At 48.3% G+C, this 27,976-nt stretch overlaps 1 protein-coding gene across 1 annotated transcript in view; it reads right to left on the bottom strand.

The window, feature by feature from the left end:
• Positions 1–27,976, bottom strand: part of MASP2 (MBL associated serine protease 2) — a 900,889-nt gene that overhangs the window by 153,330 nt on the left and 719,583 nt on the right. The window contains exon 9 of the mRNA XM_063948680.1: positions 9,586–9,720. Within this exon, the coding sequence (XP_063804750.1) occupies positions 9,586–9,720 (135 nt within the window). The remainder of the gene's footprint in view (positions 1–9,585; positions 9,721–27,976) is intronic.

Raw genomic sequence — 27,976 nt, 5'->3', positions numbered from 1 at the left:
ATGTTGGTTGTATATAAAAGAAATTACCTCTCCATATGGGCTGGTGAACCCGAGCGTCCCCGGGTGAGTCCAGAATTTGCCCAGTAGATTGTGGAGCTGGAGGGTACGTGGCGTGTCTGGATGTATCAACCAGCCGCTGGGTTGTGCTCAATTGACCTGCTGATAATCACCCGGTATGTGCCGTGCAGGCAAGTGCGGACGGCAGGCGTGAGGCTGCTGGATGAGACACCGTCACAGAGATCCAGCTGCACTGAGAAGCTTCCTCCCAGACTACCTGGACATGCACCGTCCGCCGGTGGTCAGCGGGATGGAGGATACTGAGGCCGGTCGCAGTTGCCGCACAGAGCCCACGGCTCGATTCCGTGCCTAATGGTAGTCGCCCGTCACTGCCGCAGGTGAATTATAGGTGGAGTAGCTGTGTCCTGGAAGATGCAGGTGTTCAGTGAAAGAAAGGGGGAGGAGTCCTGACGCGTTTCGTCACGTGACCCGTGACTTTTTCAAAGTCAGGACTCCTCCCCCCTTTCTTTCACTGAACACTTGCATCTTCCAGGACACAGCTCCTCCACCTATAATTCACCTGCTGCATTGACGGGCGACTACCATTTGGCACGGAATCGAGCCATGTGGGCTCTGTGCGGCAACTGCGACCGGCCTCAGTATCCTCCATCCCGCTGACCACCGGCGGACGGTGCACGTCCAGGTAGTCTGGGAGGAAGCTTCTCAGTGCAGCCGGATCTCTGTGACGGTGTCTCATCCAGCAGCCTCACGCCTGCCGTCCGCACTTGCCTGCACGGCACATACCGGGTGATTATCAGCAGGTCAATTGAGCACAACCCAGCGGCTGGTTGATACATCCAGACACGCCACGTACCCTCCAGCTCCACAATCTACTGGGCAAATTCTGGACTCACCCGGGGACGCTCAGGTTCACCAGCCCATATGGAGAGGTAATTTCTTTTATATACAACCAACATATGCCGTTAATCTTCATTGAAGCTCACCTCTTAAACGTGCAGCAACTGTGTCTTACTCAGGAATCACATTCAGCAGCTGTGGCAAAAGTGTTTCTAAAGGATTGTAACACATTGTTACATTGGAACTTTCAATCATCCAGTTCAGTGAAATTCTAGCGTTACAAACAACAATAGTAATAGCCTAGATAATTCATGTGTTTTTAAACTTATGTATGTGGCAAATCAGAAAGCTAGGATTAACAATACCTATGAATTGTCTTCATTAAATGGTATTTTTATTAGATTATTGTGAATATTAAATACATTTATTTTTTACAAATTCATCTGATTCTTTGGTTGTTACTGAACCTGTGAAATTATGGTGTGTGGTTTTCATGAGCGCCTCTATTAATTTCTGTAGCTGGTTAATCTCATAGGAGTATCGCACATCTTCTTATAGTGGCGAACGTGCTCCCACACTATCAGTTCCAGGTTCATTTCATTTAGACTGATTAGTTTATTGTTAAACACAGGCGCAGCAAAAGATTTCTTCTCTCTCATTTGTTCCGAAGAGAAGCATTTTAGATATTTCAACACAGTGGAACTTAACAATATTTAACATCTTTAGGTCCGTATATCTACCAGGCATCAGAGGTCATAGGAACCACTAAGAAAAATGATTGTTTTCATGTATACATGTTCTCATTTTCATTATGTGCACACACACTTATGCTCGGCAGATATGTCTAGGATGACATCAGAGGTCCATCTGAGCCGTCCGAGGACAGAGCGCTGAGTTTGAGATATAAAGATAATTCGTACATATTTGTCTGTCACTTTCTCCTTTCTCAACTCCATAGTGGAGTATTTAGTAAAATAATTAGGGGGTATATGTCCATCAAGATACTTTCTCTAGTAATATGGTTAGGGAAAATCTATAGGGAAATTATATTTAACTAAGTAGCATCAAATGAAGATTTAGAGAAATTGAAGTTGGAGTTAAACAAAACCAACAAAATTACGTTCAAAGAGAAATGAATATGCAAAAAGTGGAAACTAGAAGAAAATGATATAAAATAAAATAAGAATATGGTCTTTATTTAAAACTGGATTGGAGTCTATTAAATACTGACAAAGGAATATGTATATTGGAAATATTACTGTCATGTAGAATTATGTACATATATATATATCTGTAAGAGGGATAGATATAATATCAATATAGCTAAATGCTGTAAACAGATATATATGTGTAAATACCCAGGTATAAAATAGATAATAAATAGAAGCAAATGTATATATATATATATATATATATATATAAAAATAATTAATTGAGGTTTTGTGATGGGCAGTACCATTTATTATAATGAAAGAAACAAGTTGATACATTTTATGCAGAAGATATATGCAATGTATAATAGATCCAAACAGTGGAGAAAATACAAAGTGTATCTAATTACGGACCAAATACATAAGCACATCTGTGCCGTATTGACCCGTACTGATTCAAACGGATTCAGGTGTCTGCTACATGTATCGTCTAAAAAGACAGAGCCAAACGGCCAATGGGGCTATATATCATATAACAAGATCTAAAATTAGGCTTGGGATGCAACTGATGTGCACATGCGCACACCGTGAAATTTGAAATAAAAAGAGCTTCGGGACGCTCAGGACATTAATCACTTATTAACTGAGGAAGCCGCCGATGGTTACACAGAGGCGGAGAAACGCATTTTTACTAAGTGGTATCAGCAGATCCATATACCCATCCAGATCTCTGTTGCCCGACGTAGAACTGGACACGGACCTCTGGATACGACTCAATCGAAAAGGGATTAGCTACCAGATCCGGGAGATCCACTGACCAGCAGCACTTGATCTACGGACGGTGAGAGGGGTAAAGTTGCACTAAAGTCTAAACAACATGGCCATGCATGTAAAAAGCACTGAATGTGCTATAAACTTTATTCTGTTCTGCAATAGAGGATACTAATGTTATGAGCCACGGCTGTGGCTCATTTCCATTTTGCATTTTAGTTATGTATTTTATGTTTATAAGTTGTCTTGCAGGCCAGGATTTCCCGTTGCTCTGTTTAAGAATACTCTTGCTTGCTGCCGGTGGTGAGTCTGTGTAATTGCAGCTTGTTCCCATGTGTTCAGCCTCACCTGGCTGCTAATTGCATCTTGTCAGTTTGGAGTCATGCAACAGGGCAGCTGCATGACATAATTAATTAGGCCTCTCTGTTATATGCTGGCTGAGTGCAATTCACAGACGCTGGTGATATTTCTAGGTTTCCAGTCTGCTTGAGTTCTGAGCTTGTTCCTGCCAATTCCTGAGCTCCAGTCTAGCAGTGTCTGTCTAGCTGTTTCCTGTGTCGATTCCTGTGTCTGTCCCTGTGTCGATTCCTGTGTCTGATCCCGTGTCCTGCTGTGAAGCGTTCCTGTCCAAAAGTCCTGTGGCTTTGCCTATGCCTGGTCGAGTTTCTGGCTTCTTGGTGTCCACCGGTCTGTCGTTTGGGATTCTGCCTGTCCTCCAGTTCTGAGAGTCTGTGTCGGCAGCGTTGGGGGTTCCTGTCCGTTTGCCAGTATTTGTACCGGTTCCGTGAGTAGCGGCTCTGCTGCGTCCGTCGGCCTAGGCCACTGTATTCCTTGGTTATATTTGTCACTGGTGTTTTGCAGAGGGTTCTGCTTATGCTGTCACCGCCGATACACAAAAGTATTGTGTCGGCGTGTGGACAGCATTTCCTTTGTTGTTCTTTTCCCTGGCGGAAATCCGCGCATACTTTAGTTTCAGCTTTGTTAGTAGCCCCTGGCTTTGTTGTTCAGTTAGAGGGCCCCTTGTTATCACCCTGTCTCGGTCTCTTTGTCTCTCATTAAGACCTGAGGGGGCATCGGAGTTGGGCAGACATAATCCGCCCTTCAAACGCGGCTGCCATGGGCCCAAGCAACCATAGTCTCGCAAGAGTGTACTGACAGCACGGGCGAGACAACGGAGATAGGGTGCCAGGGGCTATTCCCTTTCCATTCCCCTTTCCCAGCATTACGTTCTGGTATTCAGGTCCTACCGCATAAGATCACCCCTGACCTGAGTATCAGAATCATAACATTATCATTAGCCATACCACAAAAAAGAAATAAAACTTTTTTCTTTTTTGGCCCAGTCCAGTGTCTAGTCTAGAATCCAGTCCGGTGTTTAGAATCCAGTCCTGTCTAGAATTCAGTGTGCAGAATCCAGTCCGGTGTTCAGAATCCAGTCCGGTGTTTAGAATCCAGTCCGGTGTTAAAAAATCCAGTCCGGTATTTAAAAAAAAATTAAAAATCCAGTCTTGTTTTGTCTAGTTTAAAAATTCAGTCTTGCCTTGTCTAGTCTTGCCTTGTCTAGTCTTGCCTTGTCTTGTCTAGTTTTAAATCCTCCTATGTCTACTATGCAAGCCCTCCAGGCATCTCTCTCAGCCCTGAACTCTGCTTTCAGTGCTTTGAAACCTGAGCGAATAGAAGTTTTGCAGCAATCCTTAAAGCAACTGCAAAACCTTCTGACTAAAATCTTGCTCATCTTGCCAGAAGTCGTTGAGAGTACATCTATCTCTAAAGAGACTCTTGTTCACAGTATAGTGACAAGAGAATCCTCTGGTTTAATTGAAGAGAAAAGGTTTAAAAGTTTTCTGCGGCCCAGGCTCTCAGAAGAGGAGCGTCTGCGTCGCAGAAACTTAAACTTATGCCTATATTGTGGGGGTTTAGGCCACTATCTGCAGACCTGTGAGTTGCGCAAGCCAAAGTGTGGTGACAAGTTTTGCCCTCTGGCCAAGTTGAGTCAGGATACAAGACCTACTCCTGTCTCTACTGTGGCAGAGGTACTTGTCACACAACCCACACTAAAAAGCTCTCTGTCCTACAATTGGGGTCCTTGGGCAAGGGAGCCCCATTATAGATTCAGGAATCAAAAGAGAATGTTTCTCTCCTCTCTTGAGGTTCCTGTTGAAGCAGAGTTGCAAGCCCTTGGAGTGGTGCCCGATGCCCAGGTTCCTGGAGTGGTGCTCGATGCCCAGGTTCCTGGAGTGGTGCCCGATGTCCAGGGTCCTGGAGTGGTGCCAGATGCTCAGGATCTTGGTGCGGTACCCAATGCCCAGAGTGCTGGAGCGGTACCCGATGCCTAGAGTGCTGGAGCGGTACCCGATGCCCAGAGTGCTGGAGCGGTACCCGATGCCCAGAGTGCTGGAACGGTACCCGATGCCCAGAGCGCTGGAGCGGTACCCGATGCTCTAGCTTATAGAGGGACATCAAATATTATAGCTCAGGTTTCCATACCAGAAGGGGTCTCAGAAGCTGTTACCCCAGGTAGGGACTTGAAAAGCGCAACCCCAGAAAGGGTGTCTAAAACCATAGTTCTAGAAGGGAACTCGAGAAGCAAAACCCCAGAAGGGATCTTTGAAGTAATATCCCCAAGTGGGGTCTCGAGAGACGCAGCCTCAAAGAAGGGTCTTGAGGTCGCTTCCCCAGGAAAGAACTTAAGAGGCATAGCATTTGTGGAGGTTCAGAAGGTTATAGCTTCAGCAAAAGTCCCGGAAGTCATAGTCCCGGGAGAAGTTTTGATAATTATCGACTCAGAGAGGGAGGCCAATGGCTCAGTCCCAGTGAGGGAAGCCGATGGCTCGGTCCCAGTGAGGGAGGCTGATGGCTCGGTCCCAGTGGGGGAGGCCGACGGCTCGATCCCAGTAAAAGAATCCGAGGTGCTGACCCCAGCGGGGTTCCCGGAGGCCACTGCCCCAGCGGGGTTACCGGAGGCCACTGCCCCAGCGGGGTTACCGGAGGCTACTGCCCCAGTGGGGTTACCGGAGGCCACTGCCCCAGCGGGGTTACCGGAGGCCACTGCCCCAGCGGGGTTCCCGGAGGTCACTGCCTCGGGTGGGGTTCAGAAGGCCACTGCCTCGGGTGGGGTTCAGAAAGTCACTGCCCCGGGTGGGGTTCAGAAAGTCACTGCCCCGGGTAGGGTTCAGAAAGTCACTGCCCCGAGTGGGGTTCAGAAAGTCACTGCCCCGGGTGGGGTTCAGAAAGTCACTGCCCCAGGTGGGGTTCAGAAAGTCACTGCCCCAGGTGGGGTTCAGAAAGTCACTGCCCCAGGTGGGGTTCAGAAAGTCACTGCCCCAGGTGGGATTCAGAAAGTCTCAGCCTCAAGTAAGGTCAACAGTGACCAGGTCCTAGCAAAGCACTCTAGTCAGTCAGATGGGAAGGAAGCAGATCCTGACTCTGTTGATATCTCATCATCTATAATCTTTGATGGGGACTTAGTCCAATTTCTGGCGCTTTACAAACACTATTACACCATTTTGTTGTCTAGACCATTTCTGGGCATCATTTCAGAGAACCTAGTGCTCTATCTGATATATTCTTTTAAAGGAGAGCCTTTTGAGTGGGCGACCAGCCTAATGAAAGCTGAAGATCCCATTCTTCAGGATCCCCCAGCATTCAGTGATGCAGTTATTAAAAGATATGGTTCCAAAGAAATTGGTTCAGGTTCCTCTAAGTCACCCGTCTTGTCTGCTGAGAGTCCACCAAATACTGTAAACTCGGCACAAGAGTCTCAGCCCTTTGTTTTGACTGCAGGATGTGCTTTTCTGTCTTCTTCTTATAGTAGTACTTTGCCTGAAAGTTCAGCTCCCAAGGTTAAGAAACCAATCTCTGATTTGAACCCAGCCTGGGAGGTACCATCAGTTCAGACAATGTTTGGGGAATTACTTTGGTCAGACCTCAAGAACTTTGTAAAAATAAGAAGAAGAAGAAGAAAAAGAAATGATTATTGACTCTTGCCTTGTTAAAAAAAAAGAAGAAAAAAAGATTTTTTTCCCCTCCCTTGTCTTGTGTCCAGTGGCCACCGTCAAGGGGGGGGGGGGGGGGGGGGGCGCACCGTTACTAGCTGTTGTCACAGCTTGTTTCTGTTAGACCAGTGTGTCAGGTTTTTTTTTGTATCCCTTGCTTTGGAAAGTCTGAATTTTGGGGTCCTTTGACCCCTCCTCAAGGTGGGGGGAATGTTATGAGCCACGGCTGTGGCTCATTTCCATTTTGCATTTTGGTTATGTATTTTATGTTTATAAGTTGTCTTGCAGGCCAGGATTTCCTGTTGCTCTGTTTAAGAATACTCTTGTTTGCTGCCGGTGGTGAGTCTGTGTAATTGCAGCTTGTTCCCATGTGTTCAGCCTCACCTGGCTGCTAATTGCATCTTGTCAGTTTGGAGTCATGCAACAGGGCAGCTGCATGACATAATTAATTAGGCCTCTCTGTTATATGCTGGCTGAGTGCAATTCACAGACGCTGGTGATATTTCTAGGTTTCCAGTCTGCTTGAGTTCTGAGCTTGTTCCTGCCAATTCCTGAGCTCCAGTCTAGCAGTGTCTGTCTAGCTGCTTCCTGTGTCGATTCCTGTGTCTGTCCCTGTGTCGATTCCTGTGTCTGATCCCGTGTCCTGCCGTGAAGCGTTCCTGTCCAGAAGTCCTGTGGCTTTGCCTATGCCTTGTCGAGTTTCTGGCTTCTTGGTGTCCACCGGTCTGTCGTTTGGGATTCTGCCTGTCCTCCAGTTCAGAGAGTCTGTGTCGGCAGCGTTGGGGGTTCCTGTCCATTTGCCAGTATTTGTACCGGTTCCGTGAGTAGCGGCTCTGCCGCGTCCGTCGGCCTAGGCCACTGTATTCCTTGGTTATATCTGTCACTGGTGTTTTGCAGAGGGTTCTGCTTATGCTGTCACCGCCGATACACAAAAGTATTGTGTCGGCGTGTGGACAGCATTTCTTTTGTTGTTCTTTTCCCTGGCGGAAATCCGCGCATACTTTAGTTTCAGCTTTGTTAGTAGCCCCTGGCTTTGTTGTTCAGTTAGAGGGCCCCTTGTTATCACCCTGTCTCGGTTCACTCTTTGTCTCTCATTAAGACCTGAGGGGGCATCGGAGTTGGGCAGACGTAATCCCCCCTTCAAACGCGGCTGCCATGGGCCCAAGCAACCATAGTCTCGCAAGAGTGTACTGACAGCACGGGCGAGACAACGGAGATAGGGTGCCAGGGGCTATTCCCTTTCCATTCCCCTTTCCCAGCATTACGTTCTGGTATTCAGGTCCTACCGTATAAGATCACCCCTGACCTGAGTGTCAGAATCATAACAACTAACGTATAACCACTAAAACACATGGTGTGTAAAAACCCTGTTATAAAGCCCGGTCTCAAAGACCTCAGCGTGTCATTGCTGAAATCACAGCTTTGAATTTAAAAACGGAAAAAAATGGGGATTTTGCAATTGACAATAAGACTACAGCAGCATGGATATAACAATACTATTGTAAACTGAATAAGTGAAATACTGTGGATACAATGATAGCAGTTTTTAAAGTGCATATATAATTGGATGTGATCACGCAGTGAAAAGCAAAGGAGCTGTAAACCTTTCTATTCCACAGAGACTAAAATACATACAATAACATTATATATAAAGTAACATTTAAATGGAAACAGTCTCTGTGAACTAGAAAGGGGTGATTTTTATATGGTATATGTGGGGAAATGTATTAATTTTTTAATTGTTCTGCTGACATGATGTTTTAATTTTGATTAGACAATATAGTTTTATAAAATAAATAATTTTGTATACATATACAGGTTGTCAGCGCTTTCAATTTTTATTCCGTTTTTATCTCAATGCTAATGGAGGTCAGTGGTAGGGGAGTCCAACGCGTTTCATCCTATCCAGACTTCATCAATTATATTTATTGGTAATGGTGAAAAATGTGTTTGTGTGTGTGTGTTGTGGTCCATGTGGTACAGTGTACGCTGTGTGTCTACATGGTCCAAATACATATATTGTTATCCCCTCCAGTTCTGAACCAGCTGCAGAATGCTGACATGTGACACAGACGTAGCAGACAGATCCCGGCAAAGTCGGATTCATGGCCTAATCACGGAGGTGTGACCACGCCCCCTTAAAAAATGCAAACAAAAAAACCCTCTACCATGTAGCAGGCACCGTGCGAGCCGACCCAGTAGAGGTAGGTGCATGGTCGGCTAGTTGGAGATCACTGAAGATTTTGTAGGGGGGCCCTTCAAGGCTTGCTTTATAAAAAAAAACCTGCAAACGGTCTGCAGTGGACAGCAGGGACATGGGGACCATGAGACAAGGGGGCCGAGATAATGTACCCCCTGGGCTTCCCCATTAATCCTGCTCTGGCGGTTGTCAGGAGATGCAGAATGCTTTCTGAGAGGAATAACGCACTGCACACATTGCGAGTTAGATAAACTAAGAAATAAGGTTTTACTAAAGATTTATTTAGCCTTAATCCCGACTCAACTATGTTTTAAAATGAATTCTTAAGCCATTTACTAATCACATATAATTTGTGTGATTTGCATTATAACCAGTACTTAAGTTGTCTTCATAGAAGTGGGTTATAGTTTAAGAAAAAACAAAAAACTTATACAACATAATGAAAGTGTTTTTCAGTTAAAAAATGTTGCATTGTTATTTATTTATTTTTTGCAGTAGAAATGCAGTTAAAAGAATGTGTTGTATTTTTTTCTGGAAGGAAACTTCATCTCAAAATATATATTTTAGTTCTATAAAAAACACATAAATGATCTTTCTTTTTAGCCTGACTCACCTTGGCCATCTCTCATGTTGTAGAAAGATCCTGTGCATTTATACTGAATTATTGCACCGTAAGTAGTCACGCCTCTCGCTGCGGCAAAGGTGAGCGTCCCATTGTCTATGTTGTCAGGAACGCCACAGTCAACAACTGGTAATAAACAATAGAAAAGGTTACACGTCAGCATTTTGTTTCTCAGACGTGGTATCACTAGTGCATTAATCAGCCTAACACAGTATTATTATTATTATTACATTTTATTTATAAGGCGCCACAAGAGAGAGAGGAAAAGCGGGAATAGACAGTCACTACGTAGCAGTGAGCTATAACTGAAGTGTGAGAGAAAACGGTTGTGAGAACAGGAGAGAAGAGGGCCCTGCTCACAATCTAGGGGGTGCGGGAGACAGACAGATGACATGAGGTGCGAGCACGCAAGAGGTGGCAAGAAGTAAGCGAGGCAGAGATGGCCAATGCATAAGGAGAGTGGCATCGAGACCAGGTTATGCGGGAGGGTACACTGTGATGAACCGGTGAGTTTTCAGCTTTGCAATGTCAGGAAGAGTGTAAAAGAGCGCAGGATCTCCTTCCAGTGAAGGGGGACAGCGCGGGTAACATTTTGGATTCGCTTATGGGATGCAGTGACCAGGGTAAGGAAAGGCGATGGTTATTGGCTGACCGGAGTGGGCAGGAGGGAGTGTGTAGAGAGAGGAGGTTGGAGATGTAGGGAGCAGTGGCGCTAGAGAGGGCCTTGTGTGTGAGGGTGAGGTGTGTGAAGAGGATTCTATAGGGGAATGGGAGAGACAGATGTGGAGCGGCGGGAGGAAGATAAGTCTAGCTGCAGAGAACAGATCAGAGTGGAGTGAGAAGGGAGCATGGGAAACCAGTAACGAGTGACGCCCAAGCAGCAGAGTTGGGGAACAAGGATTATGATGGTGTTGTCAACAGTGATACAGATACAGTATTAGGGGGGTTGGAGACCCTGGATGGGGAAAGATGATGAGTTTGGTTTTGTCCATGTTGAGCTTCAGGGAGTGCTCAGACATCCAGGAGGATATTGTGGAGAGGCAGCTGAATACCCAAGAGAGGACGGAGGGGGAGAGGTCAGGAGAGGAGAGGTATAGTTGCATATAGTCTTATAGAGGTGGTATTGAAAGCCAAAGGAGCTTATGACCTCACCCAAGGAAGAGGTGTACAGGGAGAAGAGAAAGGGGCCAAGGACAGAGCCCTATGGGACACTGATGGGGAGGATGGAAGGGGTGAGGTGGAGCCAGAGGCAGACACTGAGAAGGAGCGGTTAGTGAGGTAAGAGGTGAACCGGACAAGGACAGTGCTGAGAGGCTAATGGTCTGGAGGTTGCAGAGAAGGAGAGGATGATCCACCATGTCAAATAAAGCTTAGAGGTCCAGGAGAATGAACAGAGAGAAGAAACCCCTGGGTTTGGCTGAAAGTAGGTCATTGGTGACTTTGACAAGGGTAGTTTCAGTGGAGTGGAGTGGGCGAGAGCCAGATTGAACAGGATCAAGGATGGAGTTGTCAGAGAGGTAGCTGGTGATCCAGCTGTATGCCAGTAACTCAAGTAATTTTGAGGCGAATGGGAGAAGAGGGATGGGGCGTTAGCTAGCAGGTGAGGAAGGCTCAAGGTTAGGTATTTTAAGAATAAGTTAAACAAGAGCTTGTTTGAATGGTGAGAGAAAGATGCCAGTAGAGAGTGATAGGCTGAAGAGATGAGCAAGGTGACAGCAGGCAGTGGAGTGGAGGGCACTAAGGAGGCATTCCAGAGTGCACGGGAGAAGGGCAGGGAAGGGACAGGAGATATGTGGATCAGGTTGGCTGGTTTGTGGGTGAGGGGGTGGGGTGGTTGGGAACTATGGGAATATACATATACTGTATAGAAGTTCTATTTCCATCTTTCATAGAATGAAATACTGAAATAAACCCACGATCCTATTAGGTGGCTGTTGCCTGGCTTTGAGTCTGCTCTCTATACAGATGGGCCACTTACTCTAGTAAATAAGGAGAAAAGGGTCCATTAACTAACAATGTGTAGTTTGAAGAGAAAAATGTCCCCAATTACTTTATATGCGTGGGCAGATAGAAAACGGAATAACAATAGACCCTCTCCAAATACACACATTGAACTAAGAAAATTCTATAATGTGTAAGTAAAGTCACCAGTGGAATTTACTGTGGTGGGTGATAGGTCTATTGCAGCGCTACAATGTAAAGGGGATGGACAGTGCTGGCATTGTAATGCTTTCTTACAAGACAGACCATACCAACTTACCTTGGGAGCTTCCACGATGTCTCCCTAGCCATAACAAGACAACCAGATGTGTAGTCATTGGCAGCAGAGTGCAGAAATCACTGTGTACTGTATACACCTAACCAACTTCATCATCAGCCATCTCTCTAATTGCAGGATTGTGAGGTCACACTGGCAGCTAACGTCTATTACACGTGTACCCTGCACAGCAATTGCTCCTCCCCCCAGACACACACACAGCAATTGCTCCTCCCCCCAGACACACACACAGCAATTGCTCCTCCCCTAGACACACATACACACACACACACACACACACACACACACACACACACACACACACACACACAGCAATTGCTCCTCCCCCAGACACACACACATCAATTGCTCCTCCCCCCAGACACACACACAGCAATTGCTCCTCCCCTAGACACACACACACACACACACACACACACACACACACACACACACACACACAGCAATTGCTCCTCCCCCAGACACACACACAGCAATTGCTCCTCCCCCAGACACACACACACAGCAAATGCTCCTCCCCCAGACACACACACACCAATTGCTCCTCCCCCCAGACACACACACACACACACACACACACACACACACACACACACACACACACACACACACACACAGCAATTGCTCCTCCCCCAGGCACACACACAGCAATTGCTCCTCCCCCCAGACACACACACAGCAATTACTCCTCCCCCCAGACACACACACACACAGCAATTGCTCCTCCCCCCAGACACACACACAGCAATTGCTCCTCCCCTAGACACACACACACACACACACACACACACACACACACACACACACACACACACACACACACAGCAATTGCTCCTCCCCCAGACACACACACAGCAATTGCTCCTCCCCCAGACACACACACACAGCAAATGCTCCTCCCCCAGACAAACACACACAGCAATTGCTCCTCCCCCCAGACACACACACACACACACACACACACACAGCAATTGCTCCTCACCCAGACACACACACACACAGCAATTGCTTCTCCCCCAGACACACACAGCAATTGCTCCTCCCCCAGACACACACACCCAGCAATTGCTCCTCCCCCAGACACACACACAGCAATTGCTTCTCCCCCCAGACACACACACAGCAATTGCTCCTCCCCCAGACACACACACACAGCAATTGCTCCTCCTCCAGACACACACACAGCAATTGCTTCTCCCCCCAGACACACACACAGCCATTGCTCCTTCCCCCAGACACATACACAGCAATTGCTCCTCCCCCAGACACACACACACACACACACACACACACACACACACACACACACGGCAATTGCTCCTCCCCCAGACACACACACACAAACAGCAATTGCTCCTCCCCCCAGACACATATGCACAGCAATTGCTCCTCCCCCCCAGACACATACACAGCTCCTCCCCCAGACACACACACACACACACACACACACACACACACACACACACACACACACACACACACACACACACAGTAATTGCTCCTCCCCTAGACACACACACAGCAATTGCTCCTCCCCCAGACACACACACACAGCAATTGCTCCTCCCCCCAGACACACACACACCAATTGCTCCTCCCCCCAGACACACACACACACAGCAATTGCTCCTCCCTCCAGACGCACACACAGCAATTGCTCCTCCCCCCAGACACATACACAGCAATTGCTCCTCCCCCAGACACATACACAGCAATTGCTCCTCCCCCAGACACACACACAGCAATTGCTCCTCCCCCCCAGACACACACACACACACACACACACACACAGCAATCACTCCTCCCCCCAGACACACACACAGCAATTGCTCCTCCCCCCAAACACACACACACACAGCAGTTTCTCACACATTCCAGGTGTATACAAAATTAGGGCCATAACTTAGGGGAAGGGGTGACCGGCAGTGTCGGACTGGGGCACGTGTAATGTACAGTCTGGAACCTGATTCTTGGAGGAGATAGTGAGTCCCACCCTGTACCTCTGTGGGCCAATCCAAACCTGGATCCAAATCCAAAGCTGTAGAAAGCGCAAGGACTCTATGGGTGGCATTTTTACTGCCCTCGCTTCTAGCTAGCGGGGTGCCTGGAATGGGTCACTGCAGCAGCAGACAGGCACCCTCGGGATGCCCCATTCAGTGCTGCACGTACCGCTGTTACTAGTAATGCTGCCTCCTATGCATGACATCATGGTGTCACGCACCTGATGTCATGAGCTCAGGGGAGCATGAACTCTGTTACAGCTCTGTACAAAGGGGGTAATTCCAAGTTGATCGCAGCAGGATTTTTGATAGCAATTGGGCAAAACCATGTGCACTGCAGGGGAGGCAGATATAACATGTGCAGAAAGAGTTAGATTTACATAGTATCTGAGGTTGAAAAAAGACAATTGTCCATCGAGTTCAACCAATTTGTGGTCTCCTATGCATGATGATTTGACTAAAGTTTCTGACTGATGCTGCTGTCAGCCGTTACATTTTATCCCTATTTATAGTAACTATAATGCATGACTATGCACCATACCCCTGGATATCCTTATCCACTAGGAATTTATCTAACCCATTCTTAAAGGTGTTGACAGATTCCGCCATTACAACTCCCTCAGGCAGGGAATTCCAAACACGTATTGTCCTTACCGTGAAAAAGCCTTTACGGTGTATTGTGCGGAATCTCCTCTCCTCTAACCTGAGCGAGTGTTCACGAGTCCTCTGTGTTGATCTAACCAAAAACAGGTCCCGCGCAAGCTCTGTGTATTGTCCCCTTATATATTTGTAGATGTTGATCATATCCCCTCTTAGTCTCCGTTTTTCCAATGTAAACATGCCTAGTCTTTCAAGCCTTTCCTTGTATTCCATCGTCTCCATGCCCTTAATTAGTTTGGTCACCCTCCTCTGAACCTTTTCTAGCTCCAGGATATCCTTTTTGTAGTACGGTGCCCAGAATTGTACACAGTATTCAAGGTGTGGCCTCACTAGTGATTTATATAACGGGAGTATAATACTCTCGTCCCTAGCATCAATACCCCGTTTTATGCATGCTAATATCTTATTAGCCTTCTTTGCTGCAGTCCTACTTTGGGTACTACTGCTTAGTTTGCTATCTATGAGGACACCTAAGTCCTTTTCCATTACAGAATCCCCTAATTTTACCCCATTTAGTAGGTAGGTATAATTTTTGTTCTTGTTACCACAGTGCATTACCTTACACTTGTCTGTGTTGAAGCGCATTCTCCATTTGGCTGCCCATGCTTCTAATTTAACTAAGTCATTCTGAAGAGACTCGGCATCCTCCTCTGTATTTATAGCCTTACACAATTTGGTATCATCTGCAAAAATTGACACCATGCTCTCTAGACCTTCTGTTAGGTCGTTAATGAAAATATTGAACAATAGCGGTCCTAATACTGAGCCTTGCGGCACACCACTTAGCACTTCAGTCCAAGTTGAAAAAGATCCATTAACCACAACGCGCTGCTCCCTATTATCTAACCAGTTTTTGACCCAAGTGCATATTGTGCTTCCTAGCCCTGATTCTTGTAGCTTGTAGATAAGTCTCATGTGTGGTACAGTATCGAACGCTTTGGCAAAGTCTAAAAAGATTACATCCACATCTTTACCCTGATCTAGGTTTGCGCTTACTGTTTCATAAAAGCCAAGTAAGTTGGTTTGACAGGATCTGTCCTTCATAAACCCATGTTGATTCCTTTTAATGACCTTATTGACTTCAAGGAACTTCTGAATACTATCTCTTAGAATACCTTCCAATACTTTCCCCACTATAGATGTAAGACTAACTAGTCTATAATTACCTGGTTCAGCTTTACTTCCCTTTTTGAATATAGGCACTACTTCCGCTATACGCCAGTCTTTGGGAACCATACCTGATATAACTGAATCCTTAAAGATCAAAGATAGCGGTTTTGCCAGTTCAGAGTGAAGCTCCATTAGAACCCTTGGGTGAATACCATCGGGCCCTGGATACCATCGGGCCCATTTGGGTGGGTTATTTTGTTTCTGTGCAGGGTAAATACTGGCTGCTTTATTTTTACACTGCAAATTAGATTGCAGATTGAACACACCCCACCCAAATCTAACTCTCTCGGCACATGTTATATCTGCCTCCCCTGCACTGCACATGGTTTTGCCCAATTGCTATCAAAAATCCTGCTGCGATCAACTTGGAATTACCCCCATAATACACAGAAATATATGTGAAATGAGTAGCAGAAATTACAATTTATTTTAAAATGTTGCACAAATAAAAACTAAGTTACTGAATACCTGCATTGGCACACCCAGGGGGGTTACTAAGTACCCGGAAACCCCCTTGATGGACAACTGTGTCTCCATCACATACTGCCCGCAATTTACCCCCAACATTTTAAAAAGGAAGACCTTTTAATTTATAAGGGAAAAAGTCCTCTTTTGCATAATCCACACTTTATTAACAAATACAATAGTGCTTCTATGAAAAGTAAGAAAATTGTGGCTAACAATTTTGCGATTCTCCACACTGACCCTCTTATGAAAATCTGTATTAAAGATATTCCGTCAGTTATATTCAGGAAAACAGTTAGTGTACAGCAAAGCCTAGCTCCGAGTTCTTCATAGATAAAACAATACGCACTCCTTCTGATGGAAATGCTTCTTTACAGTGGTTACCAGAAAAACCTAAAGGCTGTATTAAATGCGGCCATACCATTGGTACCACCTGTCCTTTTATATTTTATAATGCACGTACTTTTAATGTCTCTAATAATGAGACGTTTGAGATACAATCCATGATAAATTGTAACAGCACCTATGTCATTTATCTCCTATATAATAGCCCTATTCTGTGACCTTGTGATTCATTTGCTAACGCTGGGCGGAGTTACAACACTGGGCGGAGTTAGTCAAATGAGTCACAGAGATCTGGCCAAATCTACAGGAGACTAGGAGCAGAAGCAGATAGTATGGGCATTGGGCATGGCACAGGCAGGGGTGCAGACCTCCCAGCTTTCTGCAGGAGCTTTATCCAGGCAGAAGGGGGGAAACACACTCGGCGAAAAGGGGGCGTGGCTTCACGGGAGGGCCCCGTTTTCGTCAGTGAGGGGGCTTGCCCAGCGCTCTGTGAGCTGCTGGCATGCCCCCAGGGGCTGATTATGAGTCCAGGGGGCCAGGGCACTTGTGACAGGGGAGCCCTATCTCATTGCTGTGCCTGCTGTGGGTTAGGGGCGTGGCCTAATCGCGGCCCGCGTGGCCACGCCCCCTTATGCAAATTTCGGTTTTTATTTTTATTTTTTTGATGGGATTTTGGCCCCTCAGCTAGGGCTAAATCCAGAGGAGGTGGTCGCTCCCCCCTACACACCCGCACAGGGAGAAGAAAGCAGGGAGGCTGCAACACCACAGACCTGCCAATACGCAGCAGCGTGTGCTGACTGTAGCAAAAATGCTGCCGCTGTTGCTGGCAGGACGGGGGGGGGGGGAGCTTCTGAGCTGGAACAGAGCTACTCCAGCCGGGGGGCCCCCTAAAACTGTGGGGCCAACGGTACGTATCCCCTGCCCCCCCCCACCTTAATCCGGCTCTGCTGCTGGAACCCCCCCATTAATCCGTACCCCCTGATGCCCCCTCTCCCTCTGTCTCCACTATTCACCGCTGCTCTGCTAAGCAGAACAGCGAGTACAGGAGCTTTCCAACTGCCCCCCCCCCCCCCACCGCCGGACACTGCGACCCACGGGTGGGACAGCGGGACAGACCCCAAAAAATGGGACTGTCCCACGAAAATCGGGACATTTGGGAGGTATGGGGGTGTGTGAGGGGTATGTCATACAGACAGACGGGCACCGGCTCACTGTGTGCTTGACCCCCCACATCGGCATACTCAGTAGGGTCTCTCTGGTGCGGAGGAGCGTCACTTTCTTGCACACTCCACGCTTCTTAGCTGCAGTTTAGTGGGGCACCTGCCGCTGTGCAGGTTCCGTACTGCCTCTGTTATCTCCAGCCCCAGCAACCCCACCGCTAGCTGCAGCACTGCCACCCGCAGGGCGGGATGTACTAAAGCAAAAATGCGGTAAAACCCCCGAAAACGGGGGTTTTACCGCATTTTCATATTTACTAAGACCCTACCGCAGCGTTTTCGGCGTCCAGGGTTTCGCCATCTCTGGATGGCGAAACCCTATAGAAGCCTATGGGCTTCTTTTCGCCGACCGCCGCAACCCGCCGACACCGTCGACCCCCGCCGCAGACGCCGACCCCCCTTCCCCCTGGCTTACCTTCCTCCAGGCTGCCCTGGACCCGGAAGGTAGTGTCCTCCTCCCCCTAGCAACGCAGCCGGACGTCTTCCGGCTGCAGGGGGGAGGAGGAGGTGCCGGGGGCAGCCTGCTGCTGCTTCCCGGCATCTAGCCAGTGTGGGGACCCCGGGGAGGTGACGGAGACCCCCCGCAGACCACCTAACAGGTATCGCGGGGGGCCTCCGTCACCGCATCGCGATGTTGATCGCATATGTTAGTACATATGCGATCAACATCGCTGCGGTAACCGGCGAGGGGCGGCGATGTATGTTAATACATCCCGCCCGCAGTGAGGTGCACCCAGCTCCTTCACACACTTTAGCTGGCGGGTAGCGCTACAGAAATCCGAGCTGCTTGCAGGCTCTGACCCACTCCTCCCTCCAGCCGCAGCGTCTCCTGGGAGCTAACCAGTCACTCCCAGTCTCCCCTTACCACAGTGCCCGGAAGCCGTGAGGTCCGCGCCACGTGCATGCTATGACCCCCTCCTCCCTCCAGCCGCAGCATCTCCTGGGGGCTAACCAGTCATTTCCAGTCTCACCTTACCACAGTGCCCGGCAGCTGCGCGAGGTCTGCGGTGTGTGACTGAGGAGGGGGGGAGGGATGCGGACGGGCAGAGGAAGCAGGAATCCAGCCTGAGAGAGTCAGCCATGCCAAGTCTCCAGCAGCAGTGGAACAGCAGCAGCCAGCAGCAGTGACTCCGGTAAGACACATCTGTCTGTCACCACTGTTTTGTCCCTAATACCAATCTCTCCCGTGCCCTGTGTTCTGTCATGTCCCTGTCACCCCTGGCCTTGCCCTGCCACCCTTATCCTGGCCCTTTCACCCTTATCCTGGCCCTGTCACCCTTATCCTGTCCCTATCATTTCTGTCCTGGCCCCGTCACCCCTGTCCTGGCCCCGTCACCCCTGTCCTGGCCCCGTCACCCCTGTCCTGGCACCATCACCCCTGTTCTGACCCTGTCACCCCTGTCCTGGCCCCGTCAACCCTGTACTGACCCTGTCACCCCTGTCCTGGCCCTGTTACTGCATACCCTCCAACTACCTTTTATGGCATATACAGTACCCGCAGCGCCTCCAGACCTCTCCCCAATGCACCACACCTCCGCACCTTCCCCTCCACCACATGCGGCACTCCACCCCTCCCCCACATGCTGTGCCTCCAGACCCCCTACACCACCCGTGGCTCCCACTCCTCCACCCCTTCACCACCCACAGCACCTCCAGGCCCCTTCCACCATTCACCCCCCTTATATGTCTCCCCCCACACCTGCCCCCCTCCACCCGCAGCATCTGCAGACACCCTCCTCCATCAGCGGTCCCCCCCTCACCCACCCCTCCCCCACCAATGGCACCCCCGCACCTGCCCCTCCACCACCTGCAGCACCTCCGGACCTCCTTTCCCATCCGCCGCAACACCCGTACCTGCCCCTACCCTACCCATGGTGCCTGCGGTCCCCTACCCCACCCCCGGCACTCCCGTCCCTTCCCATCCCACAGCACCGGAACCCTTCATCCATCCACAACATCCCCACACCTGCCCCTCTCCCACCCGTGGCACCCCTGCCCCTCCCCCACCTTCAGTGCCTCCGGACCCCTCCCCCATCTGCATCCCCCACTCCTCTGCCCCTCCCCCACGCGCAGCACCTCCCGAACCTTCCCCATCCGGGCCCCACCCCCACTTCTGCCTCCCCTCCACCCGCAGCATCTACAGACACCATCCGCAGTCCCCCCTCGCACCCGCTACATTCTGTACATCGTGCCCTGCAGGTGCTGTTCACGCCGTCGCAAGGGGCTGCGCCTCCTTCACCATCGCACGCCCTTTCATTGTGCAATATTTAACCACTAACAAAGGAATGCAGGTAATACTCCATATAATACAAATATTAAACCACAGAAAGGCATGCAAGGGTTAAGGGGGCGTAGCTCCTTGCGACGGTGTGAAGAGCGCCCGTAGGGCGCGATGAAGCACCTAGTATATTAATATGTAGTTGCAATTTGTAAATGCTGATTTACTTACAGGACTAAAAGCAACGCTTTAAAAATACATTCAATACACTTTAAAATGGAGCAGCTGCGGACGCTGTAATCAATCCTTAGCCTACGTACCTTTTTTACACAGTTAGCGTACAAAGCCCCGTACCATGTACGGACTTTGCGTAAACACGCCGCAACGGCTGTACAAAGTACACGCGGTGCGTACTTCGCAACTACACGTGTGACCAGATTTCACTTATATAACACTAGCAGGGAAAGAGAGACACAACACCACTTTGTATTTCAAAGACTATGTTGGGATCTGACCCACCAATGGTTCTTTACTAGCAGGGGGTTACAATAATAACAATACAATACAATAAGAAAAAGGCTACAGTCAATGGTACATACGTTTGGTTTCGCCTGCGCTTGCTGGTCCGGTCCTCAGTCATCAAGGTAGATGACCTTCAGAGATTGAGAGAGTGACCTGGCCTGCAGCTGGCATTTTATACATTTGTCCAAAACCTAACACAATGGGAACTGTAATCTCTTTGTCCATTGGACACTGGGATGGTCATTTACAGTACAGGAGAGTCATAGGTCAGTTTGAATAGGTAGGCGATGTTTGTTCCAGGTGCAGTTGCAGATGTTCTCCTCTGGGTTCCCGCCGCATATCAAGAGCACAGTAAATACATTTAATATTTATATTCTGCTCCTGCGCATAACTATTCTCAGAAGCGTGTGATCTTCTGCAAACTAACACCGGAATATTGCTCTTATAATACCCTACAGCTGGATACCAAACACCACCTTATAGCCTAGTTCTGTCCCCTCCTATCCTGTAAAGGTGAATCCCTTTGTTCTTATACCATTTAAACAAGTGTAACTCGCTGGTGTGGTGCAGGGAGACTATGTGTACATTGTGCACTATTTGGATTTAATATGTAATGTGTTTTTATGGCTTTTCCATGCGATTACAAACACTACCGTAATTACTCATACCACGCCCTAATACGCAGGACCGCGGGAGCGACCATACGCAAATTGCGAATATGCGCATGCATGGCAGAACAAGTACGCGCATGGAGGCCATCTGTGTGTAGTTTGTACTAGTGATGAGCGGATTCGGTTTTACTCAGTTTTACTCGGTTCTCAAAACCGAATCTTATTGGCTCACTGATGTCACGTGTTTTGGATAGCCAATAAGATTCGGTTTTGAGAACCGAGTAAAACCGAGTAAAACCGAATCCGCTCATCACTAGTTTGTACGTGATATGTGTACTGAAATATTTTGACTTCGACAGTCCACCCTTTGGCAGTCATCAATAACTGCCACACTTTACTACTAAACAGAAAATATTATCTACACAATATATATATATAAGTTTGGATGATTGGGGGAGAGCAGTAGGTGGGAAATGGGTAACCTAGTGGTATAGTAAAAAGCATGTATGTATGTATGTATGTATGAATCACTGTCTGCGGGGCATGTATCATTGTGCCGTATATGTTCTAAATAAGCTTCGAGATATTGCGAAGTACACATTAAATCCTTCTTATCCCGTATTAAGGGTCTTTTAAAGGGACAAACAAACACTACCAAGCTCTTTTCGGCTTCTTATTCCAACAAATGGGGTGCACATTTAGTTGATGATACATGGAGGGGAAACATATGTGAGTGCTAGTATATGTGGCTATCACCTGTCGACTATGTGTGCCATTAACTGGAGGTTGCAGAGATGAAGATAAGACACACATATATATATATATATATATATATATATATATATATATCAATACATTCACATAAACATTTGGGTAGGGTTGACGTCTTTTCCGGTTGAATGTATCTGGGTAAGGGGGGAAACAGAGAAAAATGGTAAAAGAAACAGGCCATGACATTAATTTGCAATCCTTATCATAACGCTGTCTCTATGGATGGATCATATATCAAATCTGCTACTGTAACAGCGCTCTCACTCCTTAGACTCATCAAATTTGTTCTGTGCTTGCGCCACGTTAGAATTCGAACACACCTGTCACACGCCAGAGGCGGCGTTCGCCGCGCTTACCCCTGCGTGCCTGCTGGTCTGTGTTGCGGCCTTCGGTGGTCCACGGGCTCCGGCGTCTGGCTGGCGCGGCTCCCGGCGGTTCCCCGGGGCAGGGGCGCCGCCATGACACCCGGCATCACGTGGGCGGGGAGCAGGTGACGTCATCAGACTGTTCCGCCAATCCAGCGGAGGCGGGAGATTCAAAGTCAGACGCCGGGCAGAGCCTCGGCACCTGAGTATCGTCTTTTCCCCTGAAGTGGATGCCAGTGCTCTTGTTCCCGGCGAGTCTCTCTGCAGTTGTACTCCAGTGTCTCCGGCATTTCCAGGTGCCAGTTGCTGCACAGTTTCCAGCGTTCCCAGCGGCTGGTGTGTTCCTTTGTGGTCCAGTCACCAGTGCTTCTTGGAGTCAGCGTGGGCTGCGGGCTAAACACCGCTCTCAAGTTCTACAAATCATCAAGTGTCTTTAACCACCGCTCTCAAGTTCTACAAATCATCAGTGTCTTTAACCACCACTCTCAAGTTCTATAAATCATCAGTGTCTGTAACCACCGCTCTCAAGTTCTACAAATCATCAGTGTCTTTAACCACCGCTCTCAAGTTCTACAAATCATCAGTGTCTTTAAAACACCGCTCTCAAGTTCTACAAATCATCAGTGTCTTCAAACACCGCTCTTAAGTCCTACAAATCATCAGTGTCTTTAAACACCGCTCTCAAGTTCTACAAGTCATCAGTGTCTTTAAACACCACTCTCAGGGGTAAATTTACTAAGCTCCCGATTTTGACCGAGATGCCGTTTTTTCATCAAAGTGTCATCTCGGTAATTTACTAAGCAATAATCACGGCAGTGATGAGGGCATTCGTAATTTTTTGCAAGTCCAAGAAAAAAATTACGAATGAATACACCATCGGTCAAAACGCGGCTGTTTAAGTATGAATCTCGGTAATTTACTAAGAAGTGCAAAGCAAAAAAAAACCAAACACTGCCGTGAAAAATTACAACTCGTAAAAAAGTGCAAAAAAAAAACAGACCTGCTTTTTTTCCCCAATATTGGATAGGCATGCAGGGATCCATGAGATCCGTGCATGTATATCAGTGGGAAGGGGTGGGAAAGTTGTTATTTTATTAAAAAAAATTGCGTGGGGTCCCCCCTCCTAAGCATAACCAGCCTCGGGCTCTTTGAGCCGATCCTGGTTGCAGAAATATGGGGAAAAAATTGACAGGGGTTCCCCCATATTTAAGCAACCAGCATCGGGCTCTGCGCCTGGTCCTGGTTCCAAAAATACGGGGGACAAAAAGAGTAGGGGTCCCCCGTATTCTTAAAACCAGCACCGGGCTCCACTAGCTGGACAGATAATGCCACAGCCGGGGGTCACTTTGATCTAGTGCCCTGCGGCCGTGGCATCAAAAATCCAACTAGTCACCCCTGGCCGGGGTACCCTGGGGGAGTGGGGACCCCTTCAATCAAGGGGTCCCCCCCCCCCAGCCACCCAAGGGCCAGGGGTGAAGCCCGAGGCTGTCCCCCCCCCATCCAATGGGCTGCGGATGGGGGGGCTGATAGCCTTTGTTGTAAAAGAAAAGATATTGTTTTTAGTAGCAGTACTACAAGTCCCAGCAAGCCTCCCCCGCATGCTGGTACTTGGAGAACCACAAGTACCAGCATGCGGCGGAAAAATGGGCCCGCTGGTACCTGTAGTACTACTACTAAAAAAATACCCAAAAAAACACAAGACACACACACCGTGAAAGTATAATTTTATTACATACATACACACATACATACATACTTACCTTATGTTCCCACGCAGGTCGGTCCTCTTCTCCAGTAGAATCCAAGGGGTACCTGTTGAAGAAATTATACTCACGAGATCCAGGGGTCCAGGGTCCTCGGGGAATCCAGGTGTAATCCACGTACTTGAAAAAAATAACAAAACGGACACCCGAGCCACGCACTAAAAGGGGACCCATGTTTGCACATGGATCCCCTTTTCCCGACTGCCAGAAACCCACTCTGACTGATGTCTAAGTGGGTTTCTTCAGCCAATCAGGGAGCGCCACGTTGTAGCACTCTCCTGATCGGCTGTGTGCTCCTGTACTGAGTGACAGGCGGCACACGGCAGTGTTACAATGTAGCGCCTATGCGCTCCATTGTAACCAATGCTGGGAACTTTCTGCCCTGCGGTTGACCTAAAGTGACGTCACCGCTGAGCAGAAAGTTCCCAGCATTGGTTACAATGGAGCGCATAGGCGCTACATTGTAACACTGCCGTGTGCCGCCTGTCACTCAGTACAGGAGCACACAGCCGATCAGGAGGGTGCTACAACGTGGCACTCCCTGATTGGCTGAAGAAACCCACTTAGACATCAGTCAGAGTGGGTTTCTGGCAGTCGGGAAAAGGGGATCCATGTGCAAACATGGGTCCCCTTTTAGTGCGTGGCTCGGGTGTCCGTTTTGTTATTTTTTTCAAGTACGTGGATTACACCTGGATTCCCCGAGGACCCTGGACCCCTGGATCTCGTGAGTATAATTTCTTCAACAGGTACCCCTTGGATTCTACTGGAGAAGAGGACCGACCTGCGTGGGAACATAAGGTAAGTATGTATGTATGTGTGTATGTATGTAATAAAATTATACTTTCACGGTGTGTGTGTCTTGTGTTTTTTTGGGTATTTTTTTAGTAGTAGTACTACAGGTACCAGCGGGCCCGTTTTTCCGCCGCATGCTGGTACTTGTGGTTCTCCAAGTACCAGCATGCGGGGGAGGCTTGCTGGGACTTGTAGTACTGCTACTAAAAACAATATCTGTTCTTTTACAACAAAGGCTATCAGCCCCCCCATCCGCAGCCCATTGGATGGGGGGGACAGCCTCGGGCTTCACCCCTGGCCCTTAGGTGGCTGGGGGGGGGGACCCCTTGATTGAAGGGGTCCCCACTCCCCCAGGGTACCCCGGCCAGGGGTGACTAGTTGGATTTTTGATGCCACGGCCGCAGGGCACTAGATAAAAGTGACCCCCGGCTGTGGCATTATCTGTCCAGCTAGTGGAGCCCGGTGCTGGTTTTAAAAATACGGGGGACCCCTACTCTTTTTGTCCCCCGTATTTTTGGAACCAGGACCAGGCGCAGAGCCCGATGCTGGTTGCTTAAATATGGGGGAACCCCTGTCATTTTTCCCCCCATATTTCTGCAACCAGGATCGGCTCAAAGAGCCCGAGGCTGGTTATGCTTAGGAGGGGGGACCCCACGCAATTTTTTTTAAAATATTTTACAGTGTTTAATTTAAAAAAAACAAAATAAATGAACCCCAGCACGGATCACACAGATCCGGCCGAGATTCATTGTAAAAAAGTCGGCAGTGTTTTGCTAATCACTGCCGTAAAAATAGAAAAAAAACCACGAATGACATCGACATCGGAACAAAAGAAAAACCCGAATACGACAGCTTAGTAAATTAGTCGTAATCAATTCAAAAAGTTGCAGTTTTACACTTTCGATGTCATTCGTGATTGAACTTTGACCTTTTCCCGAAAATTACGAATGTTAGTAAATTTACCCCTCAGATTCTACAAATCATCAGTGTCTTTAAACACCGTTCACAAGTTCTTCAAATCATCAGTGTCTTTAAAAACATCACTCACAAGTTCTTCAGTCACCAGTATCTTTTAACATCGCTCACAAGCTCTTAAATCATCAGCATCTTTAAAACATCGTTCTCAGTGTCTTTCACCATCACTCACAAGTACTTCATTTATTAGCATCTTTAACATTGCTTACAAGTTCTTCTATAGGCCTGGACATTCCCCCATAAGTTCCCTCTCTGCTATGTGACATTGTGTTGCTCCCTTCCTGCAATAAAGTTCTTCAATATTTTCACCAAGCCTTACTGTCAGAGTCCTGTATGAGGAAGACCTATATCAGGCCATCCCTGTTCCGACCCAGCTGTGGTTCCTCTTCCCTACCATCGGAAGAACCCCCGAGTTCACAACACCCCCAACCTAGGTCAGTGACAGTATACTCAGGCCTCATGGACCCGGGGGATCGGAACCCAGAGGCAAGTACCATCCAGGACCTGGTTTCCCGAGTTCAAAGTCAGGAAGCAGCACAGAGCCAGGTGATGCATTATCTCCAGGAATTATCTGGCCGGTTGGATCAAATTCAGGTTTCTCTGGCTTCAGTAGTTCCGGCCCCAGTTCCAGTACCCGCTCCAGTGGTTATCTCTAGTAATGTTCCATCCTTGTCTGGAACCAGGTCACGCCTTCAGCTCCCTACTCCTTCTCGCTATAACGGGAATCCAAAGAATTGCCATGGTTTTCTCAATCAGTGCGAGGTACATTTTGAACTCCTTTCACATAACTTCCCTACTGATCGGTCCAAGGTGGCATACATTATTTCTTTGCTTGAGGGTTCAGCGTTGGATTGGGTGTCTCCGTTATGGGAGCGATCTGATCCATTGGTTTCTAGTTACTTTGGATGAGCCCGGCAGGACGACCGCTGCCTCTGCAGACTTGCTCCATGTCCGACAAGGCTCTCATTCAGTGGGACAGTATGTGATTCATTTTCAGACCATAGCCTCAGTACTGCGCTGGAATAATGATGCCCTCCGGGCTGCCTTTTGGAACGGGCTCTCCGATCGTCTAAAGGACGAGTTGATCACTAGAGATTTGCCAGATTCCTTAGAACAGTTGATCTCGCTCTGTGTAAAGGTGGATCTTCGCAAGCAGGAACGAGGTGGCGAACGTAGTCGGTCAGATCGATCAAGGGTCCGATCTCTTCCGTCTAAGCAAACGGTTATTCCGAGTCCTAACGAACCCATGCAGATTAATCGATCTCGGCTGTCCCCAGAAGAACGTCAGCGTCGTCGTGAGGGTAGACTCTGCCTCTACTGTGGAGCCGCGGATCATTTCCTCAAGTTTTGCAAGTCTCGCCCGGGAAACGGGCAGTCCTAGCTTGTTCCGGAGGAGTCGAGCTAGGGGTTTCTTCTAAACCTTCTCAGACAGTGGACTGTTTACTCTCCGTGTCTCTGTTTTCTGAGTCAATAGCCAAACCCGTTAAGGCTCTGCTGGACTCAGGGGCTGCGGGGAATTTTATTTCCCTTTCCTGTGCCCAGAATCTGGGTTTTCCGTTACGGTCGGTCGAACGACCTATTACGTTGACTGCTATCAATGGTACCCAAATTTCTAACGGTCTGATTTCAAGTTGTACAGTGCCAATCAAGCTGCAAGTGGGAGCTCTGCATCAAGAACACCTGGAGTTCCTAGTGATTCGGGAGATGCCCCACAATCTGGTTCTTGGCCTTCCTTGGCTTAAACTTCACAACCCTCACGTCGACTGGAGTTCGACACAAATAATATCTTGGAGTCCATTTTGTCATTCAAATTGTCTCACTCCTGTCTACCCGCTCCGTGTATCTTCCAAGTCAGATGAAGGGCTCACTCCGGAGGCCTATCAGGAGTTTTCAGACGTGTTCTCGGAACAGGCGGCCGATCAGTTACCACCACATAGACCCTGGGACTGCCCCATTGAGCTCATTCTGGGGAAAATGCCACCTCGGGGTCGCACTTATCCCTTATCTTTACCCGAGACCCAAGCTATGTCGGACTATATCAAGTCTAATCTGCAGAAAGGATTCATCCGCCCCTCAACCTCCCCGATGGGGGCAGGTTTCTTTTTTGTGAAGAAGAAGGACGGAGGGCTGAGACCATGTATTGACTATCGTGGTCTAAATGATGTCACCATTAAGAATAAGTATCCTTTGCCGCTCATCACGGAGCTTTTTGATAGAGTTCGCGGAGCCC

The sequence above is a fragment of the Pseudophryne corroboree genome (assembly GCF_028390025.1).
Source record: "Pseudophryne corroboree isolate aPseCor3 chromosome 10 unlocalized genomic scaffold, aPseCor3.hap2 SUPER_10_unloc_1, whole genome shotgun sequence".
NCBI classification, from domain to species: domain Eukaryota; kingdom Metazoa; phylum Chordata; class Amphibia; order Anura; family Myobatrachidae; genus Pseudophryne; species Pseudophryne corroboree.
Note: the sequence above shows the minus strand (reverse complement) of the source record. Positions and strands in the feature narration are given on the sequence as shown.